We start from the raw sequence: 12436 nt of genomic DNA, 5'->3' as shown, positions 1-12436 counted from the left end.
TATTTAAATTAAAAGCACAAATCCATCACTTGTTTCACCAGTTTGAAAAAGGACACAGTTATTTATTTCAGGTAACATATCTATTCCTACTGATTTGGAGTTTATGTGCAATTTTGATGTTGTTAAGATAATCTAATTATTGATAAGCAATCCTCAACCCATCTTTATTAGAGACAAGTTTCACTCATACCTTCAGAAATAGTGAAGCAAAATTGCAAAGTAAAACCCAACTCTGATACACCTGCAAATTTCAATTTTCAGCTTTTGCACTTCAAGTTTTTCCTCACCATCAGAAAAGGTAAAACAGCTCCTCTAGTTACGGTCAAGATGCAATTAAATAAGCGGCCCATGGTTCCAGTGAGGATACAGAACTGAAGTGCCTCACAGAGTTAATGCAATGGAGTTGATGGGATGGGGGCTGAAAGGTGCAGCCATAAATCTGATGTATTTCTATGTTGATTCTGCGCTTACGCAGAGGAGAAGCTGGAAGATGTTCAGCTTGGGCAGTAAAACCCATGTGATATCACTTAGCATGACTGGTTTTGCTGTGCTTGAAACAAACTGTGAGGTGTGTCCCCCAAGGGAGAGGGAAGGGACAGAGAACAGGAGGTGGTGTCCAGGGAAGCACGAGGTCACAGCGTCCTCTTCCAGACCCCTCCTTAATCCTCATGCCAAGGAGACCCTTTGTACACCCACCCACCCCCCCAGGCACTCCAGAGATGATATTGGGCCACTTTTCCCCCAAAACACAGAAGATCCCAACCCCATCCCAGCCTAATCCTTCAAATATTGACAAGAAACATGGCAGAGAACCTCGTGCACCTTTCCAAGGGATGTTTAATAGTTTTCCTTTTTAATAGCAATGTTCCACATACACCCAGCGGGGTCCGAGTGCCTCTCCAGCACCTGTGGGTCCCTAAGGCACTCAGGAGGGAGCTCAGTGGGAGAAATCCAACGGGAATGTTTCCACCACATGGCACCAGCAGTGAATTCTGTAGCAGCTCTGCCACAGGACTGCGCCTGTTGGGTTTCTGTGAGGGCGAGTCCTGCACCAGCTCACTGGGAATTTGGCAACTTTGTCACCACCAACTCACTCTTCTCACCCCCAGCTGGGGGAAGTCTCCGTGTTCCCACTGCTTTTGAGAATGAATATTCAAATTTCAGTAATACAGTTTGGAAAACCAGAGGATTGGTTTTCCTCTCTCAACTCACCCTTCCAAAGGCCCACGTGCCCTCCCTTGGAAAGCACCTCCAGTTCCAGCTGCAGGACTCAAGGCTCAGAGGATTGTGCGTTACTCCAGTCCTACCTTACAGCATTTTGCCGTCAAGAAAGTACCTTGAACGTAAATCAAACTGCCTTGAAGCAGCGGAAATAAATTAAACCAATGTAATTTGTTTATAAAAATATTTTCTTATAAATCTTTAAAGCTTATAAAAGCCAGAAAATACATTTAAAAGAATCTCCGGAACATTTCATCCTTTGAAGCGTGGTTACAGTTCAGAAAGTGAGAAGAAGCAAAGCCCACAGACATCTCACACTGATCTTCCCACAAAGAAATCCACAGTACCATGCTTAACCTCAAAGTCAGAATGCCTTAGGCATCCTTCTCCGGGTCAGCTGCCCTGTCAGATCATTTCTGTGTGAAAATAAAAGCTGGCACTCAGCTGGTGATGCTGCTGCCTCAACAGCCACGGCACGAAGAGCTTTTCTAGAGGTGCCCTATGGAATCAGCAGCTCTGGAGTCAGGGATAAGCATGGAGCTCTGAGGTGCTGCTTTAGCCATTCCTTTCTGAACTGACCCTGTGCTCTGGGGAGGGCAGTGGTGCCACACACAGCCCTGCCTCGGCCACACGATCTCCCTGCGTGGCACAGAAACACCGAGATTCCGGGGTGCTGATTATGGGATATGTCTTTGTAATAAAACTAAAACCACCTTGCTGGTCCATCCAACACCTAAGTGCATCAATTGCTCCTCTTGCACTTCCACGAAGACTGTCCTTCGTCCTGCAGCTTTTTGAATTTTGGTCCAAGGAAGAACCACCAGGCAAAGCCCAGGATGACGCAGATGACGGACTCCACGTAGTAACCGTCCAGGGTGGTGACGCAGGAACCCCCAGCTCCTGTGCACAGCTGCAACAGAGCACAGGTTAATGCACTGAGTGCTTCCAGACAGCACTCCAGAGCTGCTGGGGTCTCCTTGCTACTGGTCATGACTAAATAGAGTTGTTTACTCTTTGTTGTTTCCCATGCAGTTGGTCAGAGAGGCTTTTGAGCTGATCAGCAGAATGAAAAGTAATAAAGTAACAAACCTGCTCTAAAAGGGCAAACTCCAGAAAACACAAACTGCCCCACTGCCTGTGCTGGCCTGGAGCTGCAACCACTGGTCCTGATCTCATGGAGAAAGATGATTTTTTTTCCTAGCCATCCATGTTGTGGACTCCCCATCCCTGGCAGTGCCCAGAGCCAGGCTGGACAGGGCTTGGAGCAGCCTGGGAGAGTGGAAGATGTCCCTGCCCATGGCAGGGGGTGGGACTGGATGGGCTTTAAGGTCCTTCCAACCCTTCTGTGATTCCGTGTTCTGTGTCCAAGTGATTCGCACCCAGGATGGTTCTGAACTGGAAGACAAACCCACAGCATTCAAGGGGTGAGTGTACAGCACGGGATTGTTTCTGCTATTGTTTGGCTCTCAACTCTGCTCTAATCCCAGGATTAATCAATCCTCTGAGCTGAGGCTCTGCCAGCATTTTCATTATTCTGAGACATATCAAGATCAGATTAGGAATAAGAAGGGAGTGGTGTGGTGGAATGTCACCAACTGGGAGGATGTGAGAAAAGATCAGAGGAGTGAGGTGAAGGAGGAAGGACTCAATTTCACACAGGGAACCTAATCAGTGGCAAGCTAATGAGTGAGAGGCTGAGAAAGCACCTGCTGCAGAAGCAGTTTCCCCTCTGCAGCAGCAAAAACTGCAACTCCAGTTCAGACAAGTCATGCTGGACTCCAGAACACCTTGTTCATTTAGAGAACCTCCACGTCGTAGAGCATCCTGGCATTCAGGAGTGAAATACATCTCAGCCATGAGCACAGAAAAAACCCCCAAACATTTCCACTCCTCAGCCATGTCAAATGTCTCATTTGCTGTGAGGAGGTGAATTTGAAATGTTGCTTTCCCAGCAGTTTTGTGTCCTGTTGTTTGATTTGTGTACAGCAAGTTCTTTGTTCTCTTCCACAGCACTCCCAGAACTGGGCAGACAGCCAGTCCCACCTGATTTCATGGGGGAAGTGGACACCACAGTCAGCAGAGCAGCATCTTGGAGGAGGTATCAAGGCAGGCAGAAAAGAAGCCTCCAGGGAGACAGGAGAAAGAAAAACCTACCACAGAAATGGAGGGGCCTGAGGGGCAGAGAGCCTGCCAAGGACAGAGCCCCTGACTGCACAACTCAGAATCATCCCGACAGCCTCCTCACACTGCACGGAATGTGGCACCAGTCTGGTGCTTCTACCCCAGCTCAGCACGGGAAGAAAGGGCCAACTACTCTGCAGCTGCAAACCCTTGGTTATTCAGAGTGTGCAGGTACTAACAGACTGGAGTTTATCAGACAGGAAAATGAGCTCCATCAGTGGGAACTTTTAAGCACAAGCTATACATCGTGAAGGTTTTCAAAGGCAAAAAAAAAAACCGCAAGAAGCAATTTGAGACATTGAGCAGAGACCCTCCCCAGGCCCCCAGCCTCACCTCTGCGGCCGCTGCAGTGGCACAGGTGTGGCCCTGGGCCCCGACACACTCCTTCACTGTGAGGGGGTCCACCAGCCACAGGGCCACCGTGGAGGGCCAGTTCCCCCCCAGGTTGGACACGGTGTTGAGCAGGGTCATGTAGGTGCCCCCGATGAGCGGGTCGCTGACCTTGGCGTTGAAGGCCATGATGGCCACGTACATGCTGTACAGGGTGATCTGAGGGACAAACACAGGCCAGAGTGTCCCCACGTGCAGTGACAGCTGAAACCCCCAGCATGAAAACCCCGCTGAGAGATCCCCTGAACTGAGCGGCACTGACTGAAAAATCATCCCAAGAGCAGCAGTTCCTCCTGCAGCCTGTCCCTGTGCTGACACGGGGAGTGGCCTTGCTGCTTGTCTCAAGTCATGCTGCAACAGACCCAGACTCACATGCACTGGCATGACTCAGGTTATCAAACTGAAATACAATCAGCCAGCTAAAATAGCATCTAAATGCAACACTTCTGCATTTAAAATCACCTCTCAAGGTACTGCATACATTTCAGTTCTGATCCAAAGACCATGCTGTATCAGGTGTTTGTTTCCCAAGTCTTTGGATCAGATCCATTATGATGTTCCTCCAACAAACAGGTTTTTTTTCTAGGACCAGGACCACATAACTTTATTTATTTGCACAACCAGCACGTTCATCAGCACGCCTATCAAGCTCAGACACAGTTCTGAGATTTCTCCAGCTCCTCTGTGCTTTTGAGCTTCTGGGTCTGGGGAAAAAGGAATCTGGGGAACTACACCAGATATGAACAACTAAAAGTAGCTCCCCAGATGATGTCCAGTGGAGCACAGGGAATAGGGAGGAGTAACACTGGCAAGAGTATTAGAAGTCAATCTAGCCACACAGCACAGGTCAGGCTTGGAGGGATTCCAGTGTGAGCCAGGACAAGGCAGGTAACAGCATTTCCCCTCCCCACACAGTGAGTGTTACCTGGTGTAGAGCGTAACTCAGCACCACCACAGCGTAGTAGTAGACAGGAAATCCTCCTTCCTGCTTTACTTTAGGAGCCCACCACACCAGAAAAGCGAATTCCAGGCCAAGCAGCAACCTGGAGGGATGACAAAGATGATTCGTTTTTCCAAGTAATTCTTCCCACGTGTTTCCTCAACACAAAGCAACTACTGAACAATCAGAGAGAGTACATTAAAATAGTTTAGATCTGAATAGTTACAACTATTTCCATCTCAGAATTAGACATTAAATATTTGACAAGCAGTGACATTGTTAAGTAGTAGCAGGAGAGCACTGCTCTAATGCTGCTATACATGCATGCCCCAAACACCTCTGATGCCTTAGGTTTTAACTTTTATATTTTTCAAATTCTTTACTGCCTGGCGTGTAACTCTGAAGTTTCTTGTAGCCTGTTAATTTCTGCTCTCTCATGCTGGGCAGACATAACAAAGCCTCTCTGGTCCTGCTCTCCAAGGACACCCAGACTGTTCTAGGCCCAAACAGTATAAACCAAAAGCCTCTAAAGGGGGAGCAAGCTTGGGGAAATTACATCATTAAACTGAAGCTTTAATTGGAGAATTAACCCTGATATGCAGATGAACCAAACCTATAAAAGGGTGAGGAACTCGTGACCTGTTGTCCATCTTGGGGTCCATCCTGGCAATAGCTTCTGGCTCCCCAGGGGTACCTTTGAAGGCCTTTCAAATAAATACCTCCCTTTATTCCCTTACTCCTGTCTAGTCTCCGTTTCTAGGAGGCCTCTTAAGGCATCACCTCATGCTCTGCTTTCACACAGAGACACCGCATGAATCAGACAGTCCAGCTCACTGTGAGAATTCTGACACACTTCTTAGGACCTGGAAGTCAGAAAGTTACACAAGAAACCCTACACATGATCTGAACACACAAATTGAGCACACAGACTACTGTGTTTCACTAACATGAGGCTTCACCTGTAAGGCATTGCTTTGTAGAAGGTGTTCAGGGGCTGGGGGCCCGCTGTGTATTTGCTGATAACCAGAGGCAAGATGATCTGCAAAGGAACCATTGGAACTGCCAGCAGAGCCAGGTGCTCTTTGGGGACTCCCTCCTCCACCAGTTTGAGTCCTGTTACAGCATCTGCTGCTGAAAATCCAACCTGCAATGTCAAGGAGACAAAATAAGCTGAGGAGAACAGGGAGTTTGGCTAGAAATTCAATTTACTCACTATCAAGTAAACTGAGAAATGGGATAGAGGACAAATCACTTCTGCCTCTGATTTGATTTCCAAATTAGTTCTACATGTTCTACACTTGCACACTCTTATTGTCATCAGAGCCAAAACTATTCCAAGAACATTGAGTAGCACTGCCATTCATTCCTGTGCCTGCACTGCTGTTGGCATCCCCAATGTCCAACAGGGAGCCATGGAAACCCAGCTTGGACAGAGCTGGGGATTCTGAGAATAGTGTTGCAGTTAAAAATAAACATTTTCTGTCCTTTTAACTGCAGGCTACACAGCCTGTTTAAAAATGTACTTTACTTTAATACCACGCTGCCACCAAACTTCTCTTCAGTGCTTGTGTTAAACACAAAAGCTCACACAAAGCTTTTCTGCTGCACAGCCCTGCTCAGCACAATGAGATAAGCCATTTTGTGTAAATTTCATGTGAAAATTCACAACTCTGATGACAGCCAATAGCAAGACTAAGTTACATCCCAGGGACTCAGCAGCCTTCCAGACTCTGATGCCAGCATTTAACAATTCTTAAATGTATTTACTTACTTTTGAAGTGAGGATCAAGAGACAGAAAGTAAGAACTGCTGGCATCTTGATTATTGAGAATAGCAGCCTGTATGTGTCAGTGATGCCTTTTGTTTCTTCCTTTGCTGGTATTAGCTCCTGGTTTTCCTTTTTCAAAAAGGCAACCAATGTAGTGGTAACTAAGAAGACAGCTCCCCAGAAAAACAAGAAATCTGGAGGGGAAAACAAAATAAAATAAAAATTTCATTGTAGCACCCATGATTGACAGTTGTAAAATATAAACCTAGTAATCAAAGTGGAATAAAAACAAGCAGCAGAAGCAAACCACAAGCACAGAGCTACTTACAGTGAGTGACACAGCTCTGCCCTCCTCTGAAAGGAGGTGTTTGCTGGAGCTGAGGCAGAGGAGCAGTAGCAAACCAGGTCACCTCCCTGCTGTTTGCTGGGTTATTACCACAGTGAGCACGTTGGAGGAGAAACAGAAGCAAAAATGAACGTGTTGAAGGATTACACACACAACCACTAATGGCTGATAAAGGAGAAAAAACCACATGTCATAGTTAGAAGACAGGGAAGAACCTCCAGAGGCAGAATTCCTTCCCAGCTCCCCAGCTGCCTTACTGTGCAGTCATGGAACCACTCTGTGCCTCAGCTCTACATACATGTCTATCTAATATCCATCTCCCAGCTGGATTTATGAGTGTGAAGATGGCCTAAGGAAAGTTTTTACAGAGTTGTAAGGAGTCCTCAGTTATGTCTGGTTGAAGTGGAGACTTGGCAGAGTTCAAATGCTCTGTTTTAAGCAGATCAGTATCTGCTAAACCATGGATGTGAGAGCAGTGAAAAAACACCAAGACAGTACTTTTTGATTTAGTGAATGGGTAATTCAAGATAATCCTATCCTCTGCCTCTATGACAGAGGCAGGAAAGAACTCAGCCACGTGCAGAGGGTAGGACAGAAGCAGCCTTTAATCTTCCTCCTCGGGAGCAACTCCAGCAGCCTCTGGGAGACTTGAAAGGCAGCAGCAAGGGCTGATGAAAGGGCAGGGACAGCGCAAAGGTTCAGTCAATTATCGCCTGCTTCTCATGCACAGGAGGAGAGCAGGCGAGCAGGGAAAAAAATGTGCAAGGACTGCTCGAAGTGTATCCCACCATTCTCAGGGCAACAGAGAAAAGGCTTTTCAAGCCATTTCTGTTACTTTTCCCTTTCCTAAAACAAACATGACCTCATAACCAACACTGTCAGATTGCTCTCTCTCTTAAAGAAAAGGTGCCCCAAACAGCCATTGTCAAGGAAAGATGTATTTTCTGAGAGTCTCACTAATCACAGCTGCTGGTTACAAAGGACATAGAGGAGCAGTCCTCTAATAATAACCCCGAGCATTATCACTGCACTGAGAGACACACAGTGCAAGGATGGGGATAGAAATAGCTCTGAGCATCATCACATGAGTGCTCCTGATCAGGCCAGCCCTGTCATCTGCAGCACAGCACTGCAGGGGCTGCATCAGCAACAAAGCAAAGCAAGGAAAAAAAAAACCCCACCATGTATATATACAGTAGTCCAGACAAGAAAAATTGGGTTTTGAGGCTGTAGGCAGTTTACACAAAAATAAGGTACATTTCCTTTCAAGTACAGTGAACTTCACCAACATGCTACAAGCAAAAGAACTTTGAAATTACAGTTTACATAAGGGATTTCAAGCACAAAGTTTCTGGTCCCACCACTACTGCTTCCCCCATCCCTGTTTTGTCTCTGCAGCTACACTGCTGGTAACAAAATAAACCACTGAGATGGGGCAAAACAAGTTTTTGAACTGAGTCAGGGATGGATCAGGCTGGAACACAACCACAAAGAAGGTACCCAGGTGGTACAGGTCCCAAGAGCTGTACCTGCACAGGTACACAGGATCTCCTCCCAGGAGGAGGGGTGCTCCACGGTCCCTGGCACAGCTAAATGGGGGTGGCCTTCAAGGGGCACCTTTGTCCTGTGCTCACTCTTTCCCTGTCCTCCCTCATGCTGGAACACGCAAACCAGGTAGGAATCACAAACCCAGCCAGGGAGCTTCCCCTGCTTTTAGAAAAACAAAGGTCACCTGAACAGCAAGTGCTAAATAAACCCCTGGATGTGCCAGGACAATCAGCCCACAGAAGGGTATTTCCCATTTCCTTCTCTGGCACTTCAGCCTGACACAGCCTCACACAGCCTTTGGTTTGGTGAATTTGATGATGGTTTTACATTTGTCCATATTATTTCCTGAAGTTAATGAGAACAATGAATGCTGCTGCTTCTCAGCAACTCAAAGCTGACTTAGGATCACGGAATATCTTGAGTTGGGAGGGACCCACAAAGATCATTCCAACTCCTGGCGCTGGACAAGACAACCCTGGGAGTGTTGTCCACATGCTCCTGGAGCTCTGGCAGCCTCGGGGCAGTGCCCATTCCTTGGGGAGCCTGTGCAGAGCCCCATCACCCTCTGGGGGAAGAACCTTTCCCTGATATCCACCTAAACCTCTCCTGACACAGCTCCAGCTGTTCCCTTGGGGTGCTGCCCCTCTGGATCATGGAGTGTTGACTTGTTCTTTCCCTGGCACTGGGCTCAGCCTATGACAAAAGTGCTCAGAGATCTGAGCTGACAGAAAACATTCACCTTTTCCAGCAGTGAAGTTTTCTGCTGCTTTACCTGCCCAAACCTGCTCATCACGAGCACATTACAGCCAGGGCAAGGACCAGCGAGCCCCTGTGCTCCTCGGCGAGCTGGTTACTCCTGCTGCTCTCAGCTGCTCCAGGGAAACACCAAACTGTGCCAGTCACACGACCAGGAAACGGAATTCCTTACAGTTTTACCACCGGAAAAACCATATCCTGCAACTACAGTGTCAGTCATCTGCTGTTCTTACTTCACCCACATCAATACTCCAGGGCAGATTAAGGAGGTTGCATTGGTGCTGTTTGGGTTTGGGATAGTAATCTTGTAAAAACAGCACTTTTGTAATAGTAACAAATCCATTTATACGAACAGCCCTGAGTGGAAAAAACCCCAACAAACCAAAACCCTGGGCAGTGAGGGAAGTGCAGCCAAGCCAAGCTCTCTGAACACCAGCGCCTGCGAGTTGCATCAGCAGCAAAGACGTCAGGGTGCACTGCAGTGAGAGGGAAGGGACACACCAGCCCAGGAGCTGCACAGCACCAGGGTTAGCCAGGAACCAGCTGGGATACCTGGAGGGCCACTCTGTGCTCCTTGACATAGGCCAGACACGAGGCTGGCAGCAGGGAGCAAAGAGGAGGACCAGTCAGCAGTGGTTGAGAGCTGCAGAAACAAGGCAAGCACAGCAGTCTTGGAAACTGCTGTCCTGATTCACCCCTGAGGAAGGGGCAGCACAGAAAGCAAAACTACCCTTCACACAACAATTCCAGCCTGTTTTAGCATACCTGATCTCTGAGACGGCACAGGCAAGGCAACCAGTGTAGGAGGGGGAGATTGAAACCATGAGGATCTGCTCTTCATTCACTGCCAGGGTCACCCTGAGACTGCAGCCAGAAGCGGTGCCAGGATTTCCTGTCCTCCCTCAAACTTGCAACCAGCCTAGGTGCACTTGAAGCATCTCCTGGGTAATACCCCAACATCAACCACCACATAAAACCTTTCTGAGAAAAAACCCAAACCCCAGCAAACAGAAGCATCCCTACACTAACAGCTAGTTGCGCTTGCATTACCACACTCCATTTAATTCATTGAAGAGAAAAATCAAATCCCCCTGAATTTACTAAAGTAAGGCCTTTCTTCAGAAACTGGCTACATGCTCAACCCTGAATATTTTCACTTCTACTTCTGTGAAAAATATCATATTGGAAGAATCCTTTTTTTTTTTTTTTTAATTCCCCTTTTCCCTCCTCCCAGATGGAGACTTTGGCTTGCTTTTTTTAAAGAGTAATCTAGTCCATGGCCATTAAACTAGGAGGAAAAAAAATATTTCCTCCCAAATGCTTAGGTCAGCCAAGATAATGACAAGGCAGGTTTCCCACACACGTAAGCCCAGAAAAATCTGAAGTCCAATGCATGTAGCTCTGCCAGCCTCCAAACAGGCTGTGCTTTCCCACTGGGCAAGGGACAAACAGAAGCTGTTTGGTTCCCAGCGTCAAACCACAGAGGGGTCCAGGCTCAGGGAAGAACCATCCTGAGGAAGCTATCACCACTATTATTAGGAAGAAATCCTTCCCTGCGGAGGGTGGGCAGGCCCTGGCACAGGCTGCCCCGAAAGATGTGGCTGCCTCTGGATCCCTGGAAGTGTCCAATGCCAGGCTGGACATTGGGGCTGGGACAGTGGAAGGTGTCCCTTCCAAACCAATGCATTCCATGGCTCTATCCCGGCACACCCAGGCTGCAGCGCCCCGGCCGTACCTGAGAGGGTGACGATGCCCTGGGGCTGTGGCTCGAACCGCAGGTACTTGTTGCAGAAGGAGGCGGACTCGAGGGCCAGGAACAGCACGTTGCCCAGGAAATAGCCGGCCGTCTGCCCCACGGAGTTGCAGGTGGAGGCGTAGCCCACGTTCTCCCGGGACAGCATGGTGAGCGCCCAGCCGTCCACCGCGATGTCCTGCGTGGCCGCCAGGAACTCGAAGAGGAAGAAGGTGACGGTGAGGGCCGCCACGTCGGGGCCGCGGCCGTGGCCGTCGCCCAGCAGCGCGTCCACCTGCGTGGACATGTAGATCATGAAGAGCCCCAGCACGTACTGCGTGGGCACCAGCCACGACTTGCGGCGGCCGAAGCCCCGCACGTACACGGCGTCCACCAAGGGCGCCCACAGCAGCTTCAGGCTGAAAGGCCAGAACACGAAGCTGAAGAAGGCCTGGTCGGTGTAGCTGGCGCTCTTGCTCTGCAGGATGAGCGGCACGCTGCCCGCCAGCCCCAGCGGGATGCCCTGCAGCACGTACAGCACCAGCAGCAGCAGGATGCTGCCCAGCTCCGCGCGGCACCCCCGCGCCGGCGCCGGCAGCAGCGCCTCGGTGTCCCCGGGCAGCCCGTCGGGAGGCGGCTCGGCCGTCACGTCCAGGCTGTGCTGGCGGGTGCCGGCGCGGCGCTGCCGCCCGCCCTCCTCGGCGGCGATAGCGGGCGCCATGTCCGGGAGCGGCCCGGAGCGGCCCCGGCGCGGGCGGGAACGGCCCGGGAACGGCCCCGGCGCCGCCGCGCTGAGGGAACCGCCCCGCCCCGCGCGCGCGCCAGACGTGGCCGCACCTCATTGGTGCACGCGAGTGATGTCATGCATAGCCCCGCCCCTGCCCCTGATTGACGGGCAGCGGGACCGGGACCGGGACCGGGACCGGGATCACTGGAGCATCCCCGTGCCCAGCACAGGCTGAGGGAGCCGGGGCTGCTCAGCCTCGAGAGGAGCCCCAGCTAAGAGGGGCCCTCAGCCCTGGGTGTCCCTGGCTGCAGGGAGGGCTCAGGGCAGGGCCAGGCTCTGCTCCGGGGCCCAGCAGCAGCACCAGAGCAACGGGCAGGGCCTGAGCGCAGCAATTCCCCTGCACAGGAGGAAGATCTTTCCTATGAGCACTGGAACAGAGACCAGACAGGGTGTGGAGTGTCCTCACTGGGGACATTCCAGATCCATCTGGACACAATCCTGTGCCGTGTGCTCTGAGATGACCCTGCTTGGGTGACAATGTAAATAGGATTGTAAGAGAATGACACCACCCCAAAAAACAACAGACCAAGAAACCCGATTTGGAACAAAATCGTAAAAAACCCTGTTCATTTCTGTCAGCCTGAGGACGGAACTGTTTGGAATCTGACAGCAGAACCAGACGCTGGTGTGTGGCTTCACCTTAACCTGAATTCCTTCATTCATCTCTTATTTCATTCCCTCTATTTAAACTGATGTTCAGGGAAAGGCATCAAAACCATCCCAGGACCACTCCAGGAGGGTTCCACGGGTGCAGTCACCTCCCCCCG

The 12436-nt window shown here is 49.9% G+C and overlaps 1 protein-coding gene across 2 annotated transcripts; it reads right to left on the bottom strand.

The window, feature by feature from the left end:
• Window positions 1–819: 819 nt before the first annotated feature.
• SLC33A1 (solute carrier family 33 member 1) lies at window positions 820–11652 on the bottom strand. Of its 2 annotated transcripts, XM_048314665.1 has the most exons (6): window positions 10886–11641; window positions 6504–6694; window positions 5692–5876; window positions 4718–4835; window positions 3736–3951; window positions 820–2131 (listed from the first exon to the last, which is right to left on the bottom strand). In XM_048314665.1, the coding sequence occupies exons 1-6, from the start codon at window positions 11601–11603 to the stop codon at window positions 1964–1966; spliced, it is 1596 nt and encodes a 531-aa protein (XP_048170622.1). In that variant the 5' UTR covers window positions 11604–11641; the 3' UTR covers window positions 820–1963. The 2 variants fall into 2 exon arrangements, with proteins under 2 accessions (XP_048170622.1, XP_048170623.1); XM_048314666.1 differs by lacking the exons at window positions 4718–4835; window positions 6504–6694 and having other exon boundaries at window positions 10886–11652.
• Between the last annotated feature and the right edge of the window lie 784 nt (window positions 11653–12436).

The sequence above is a fragment of the Corvus hawaiiensis genome, chromosome 10, assembly GCF_020740725.1.
Source record: "Corvus hawaiiensis isolate bCorHaw1 chromosome 10, bCorHaw1.pri.cur, whole genome shotgun sequence".
Taxonomy (NCBI): domain Eukaryota; kingdom Metazoa; phylum Chordata; class Aves; order Passeriformes; family Corvidae; genus Corvus; species Corvus hawaiiensis.
This window is presented reverse-complemented; position numbering and strand designations above follow the sequence as displayed.

Excerpts from the sequence above, each read along its gene's own strand:
- SLC33A1 (XM_048314665.1), bottom strand. The coding sequence starts at position 11,603 with ATGGCGCCCGCTATCGCCGCCGAGGAGGGCGGGCGGCAGCGCCGCGCC. Across the intron at positions 6,695-10,885 it reads GGGCATCGTCACCCTCTCAG|ATTTCTTGTTTTTCTGGGGA; the intron begins GTACGGCCGGGG and ends TTTCCCCTCCAG. Across the intron at positions 3,952-4,717 it reads TGAGTTACGCTCTACACCAG|ATCACCCTGTACAGCATGTA; the intron begins GTAACACTCACT and ends TTTGTCCCTCAG.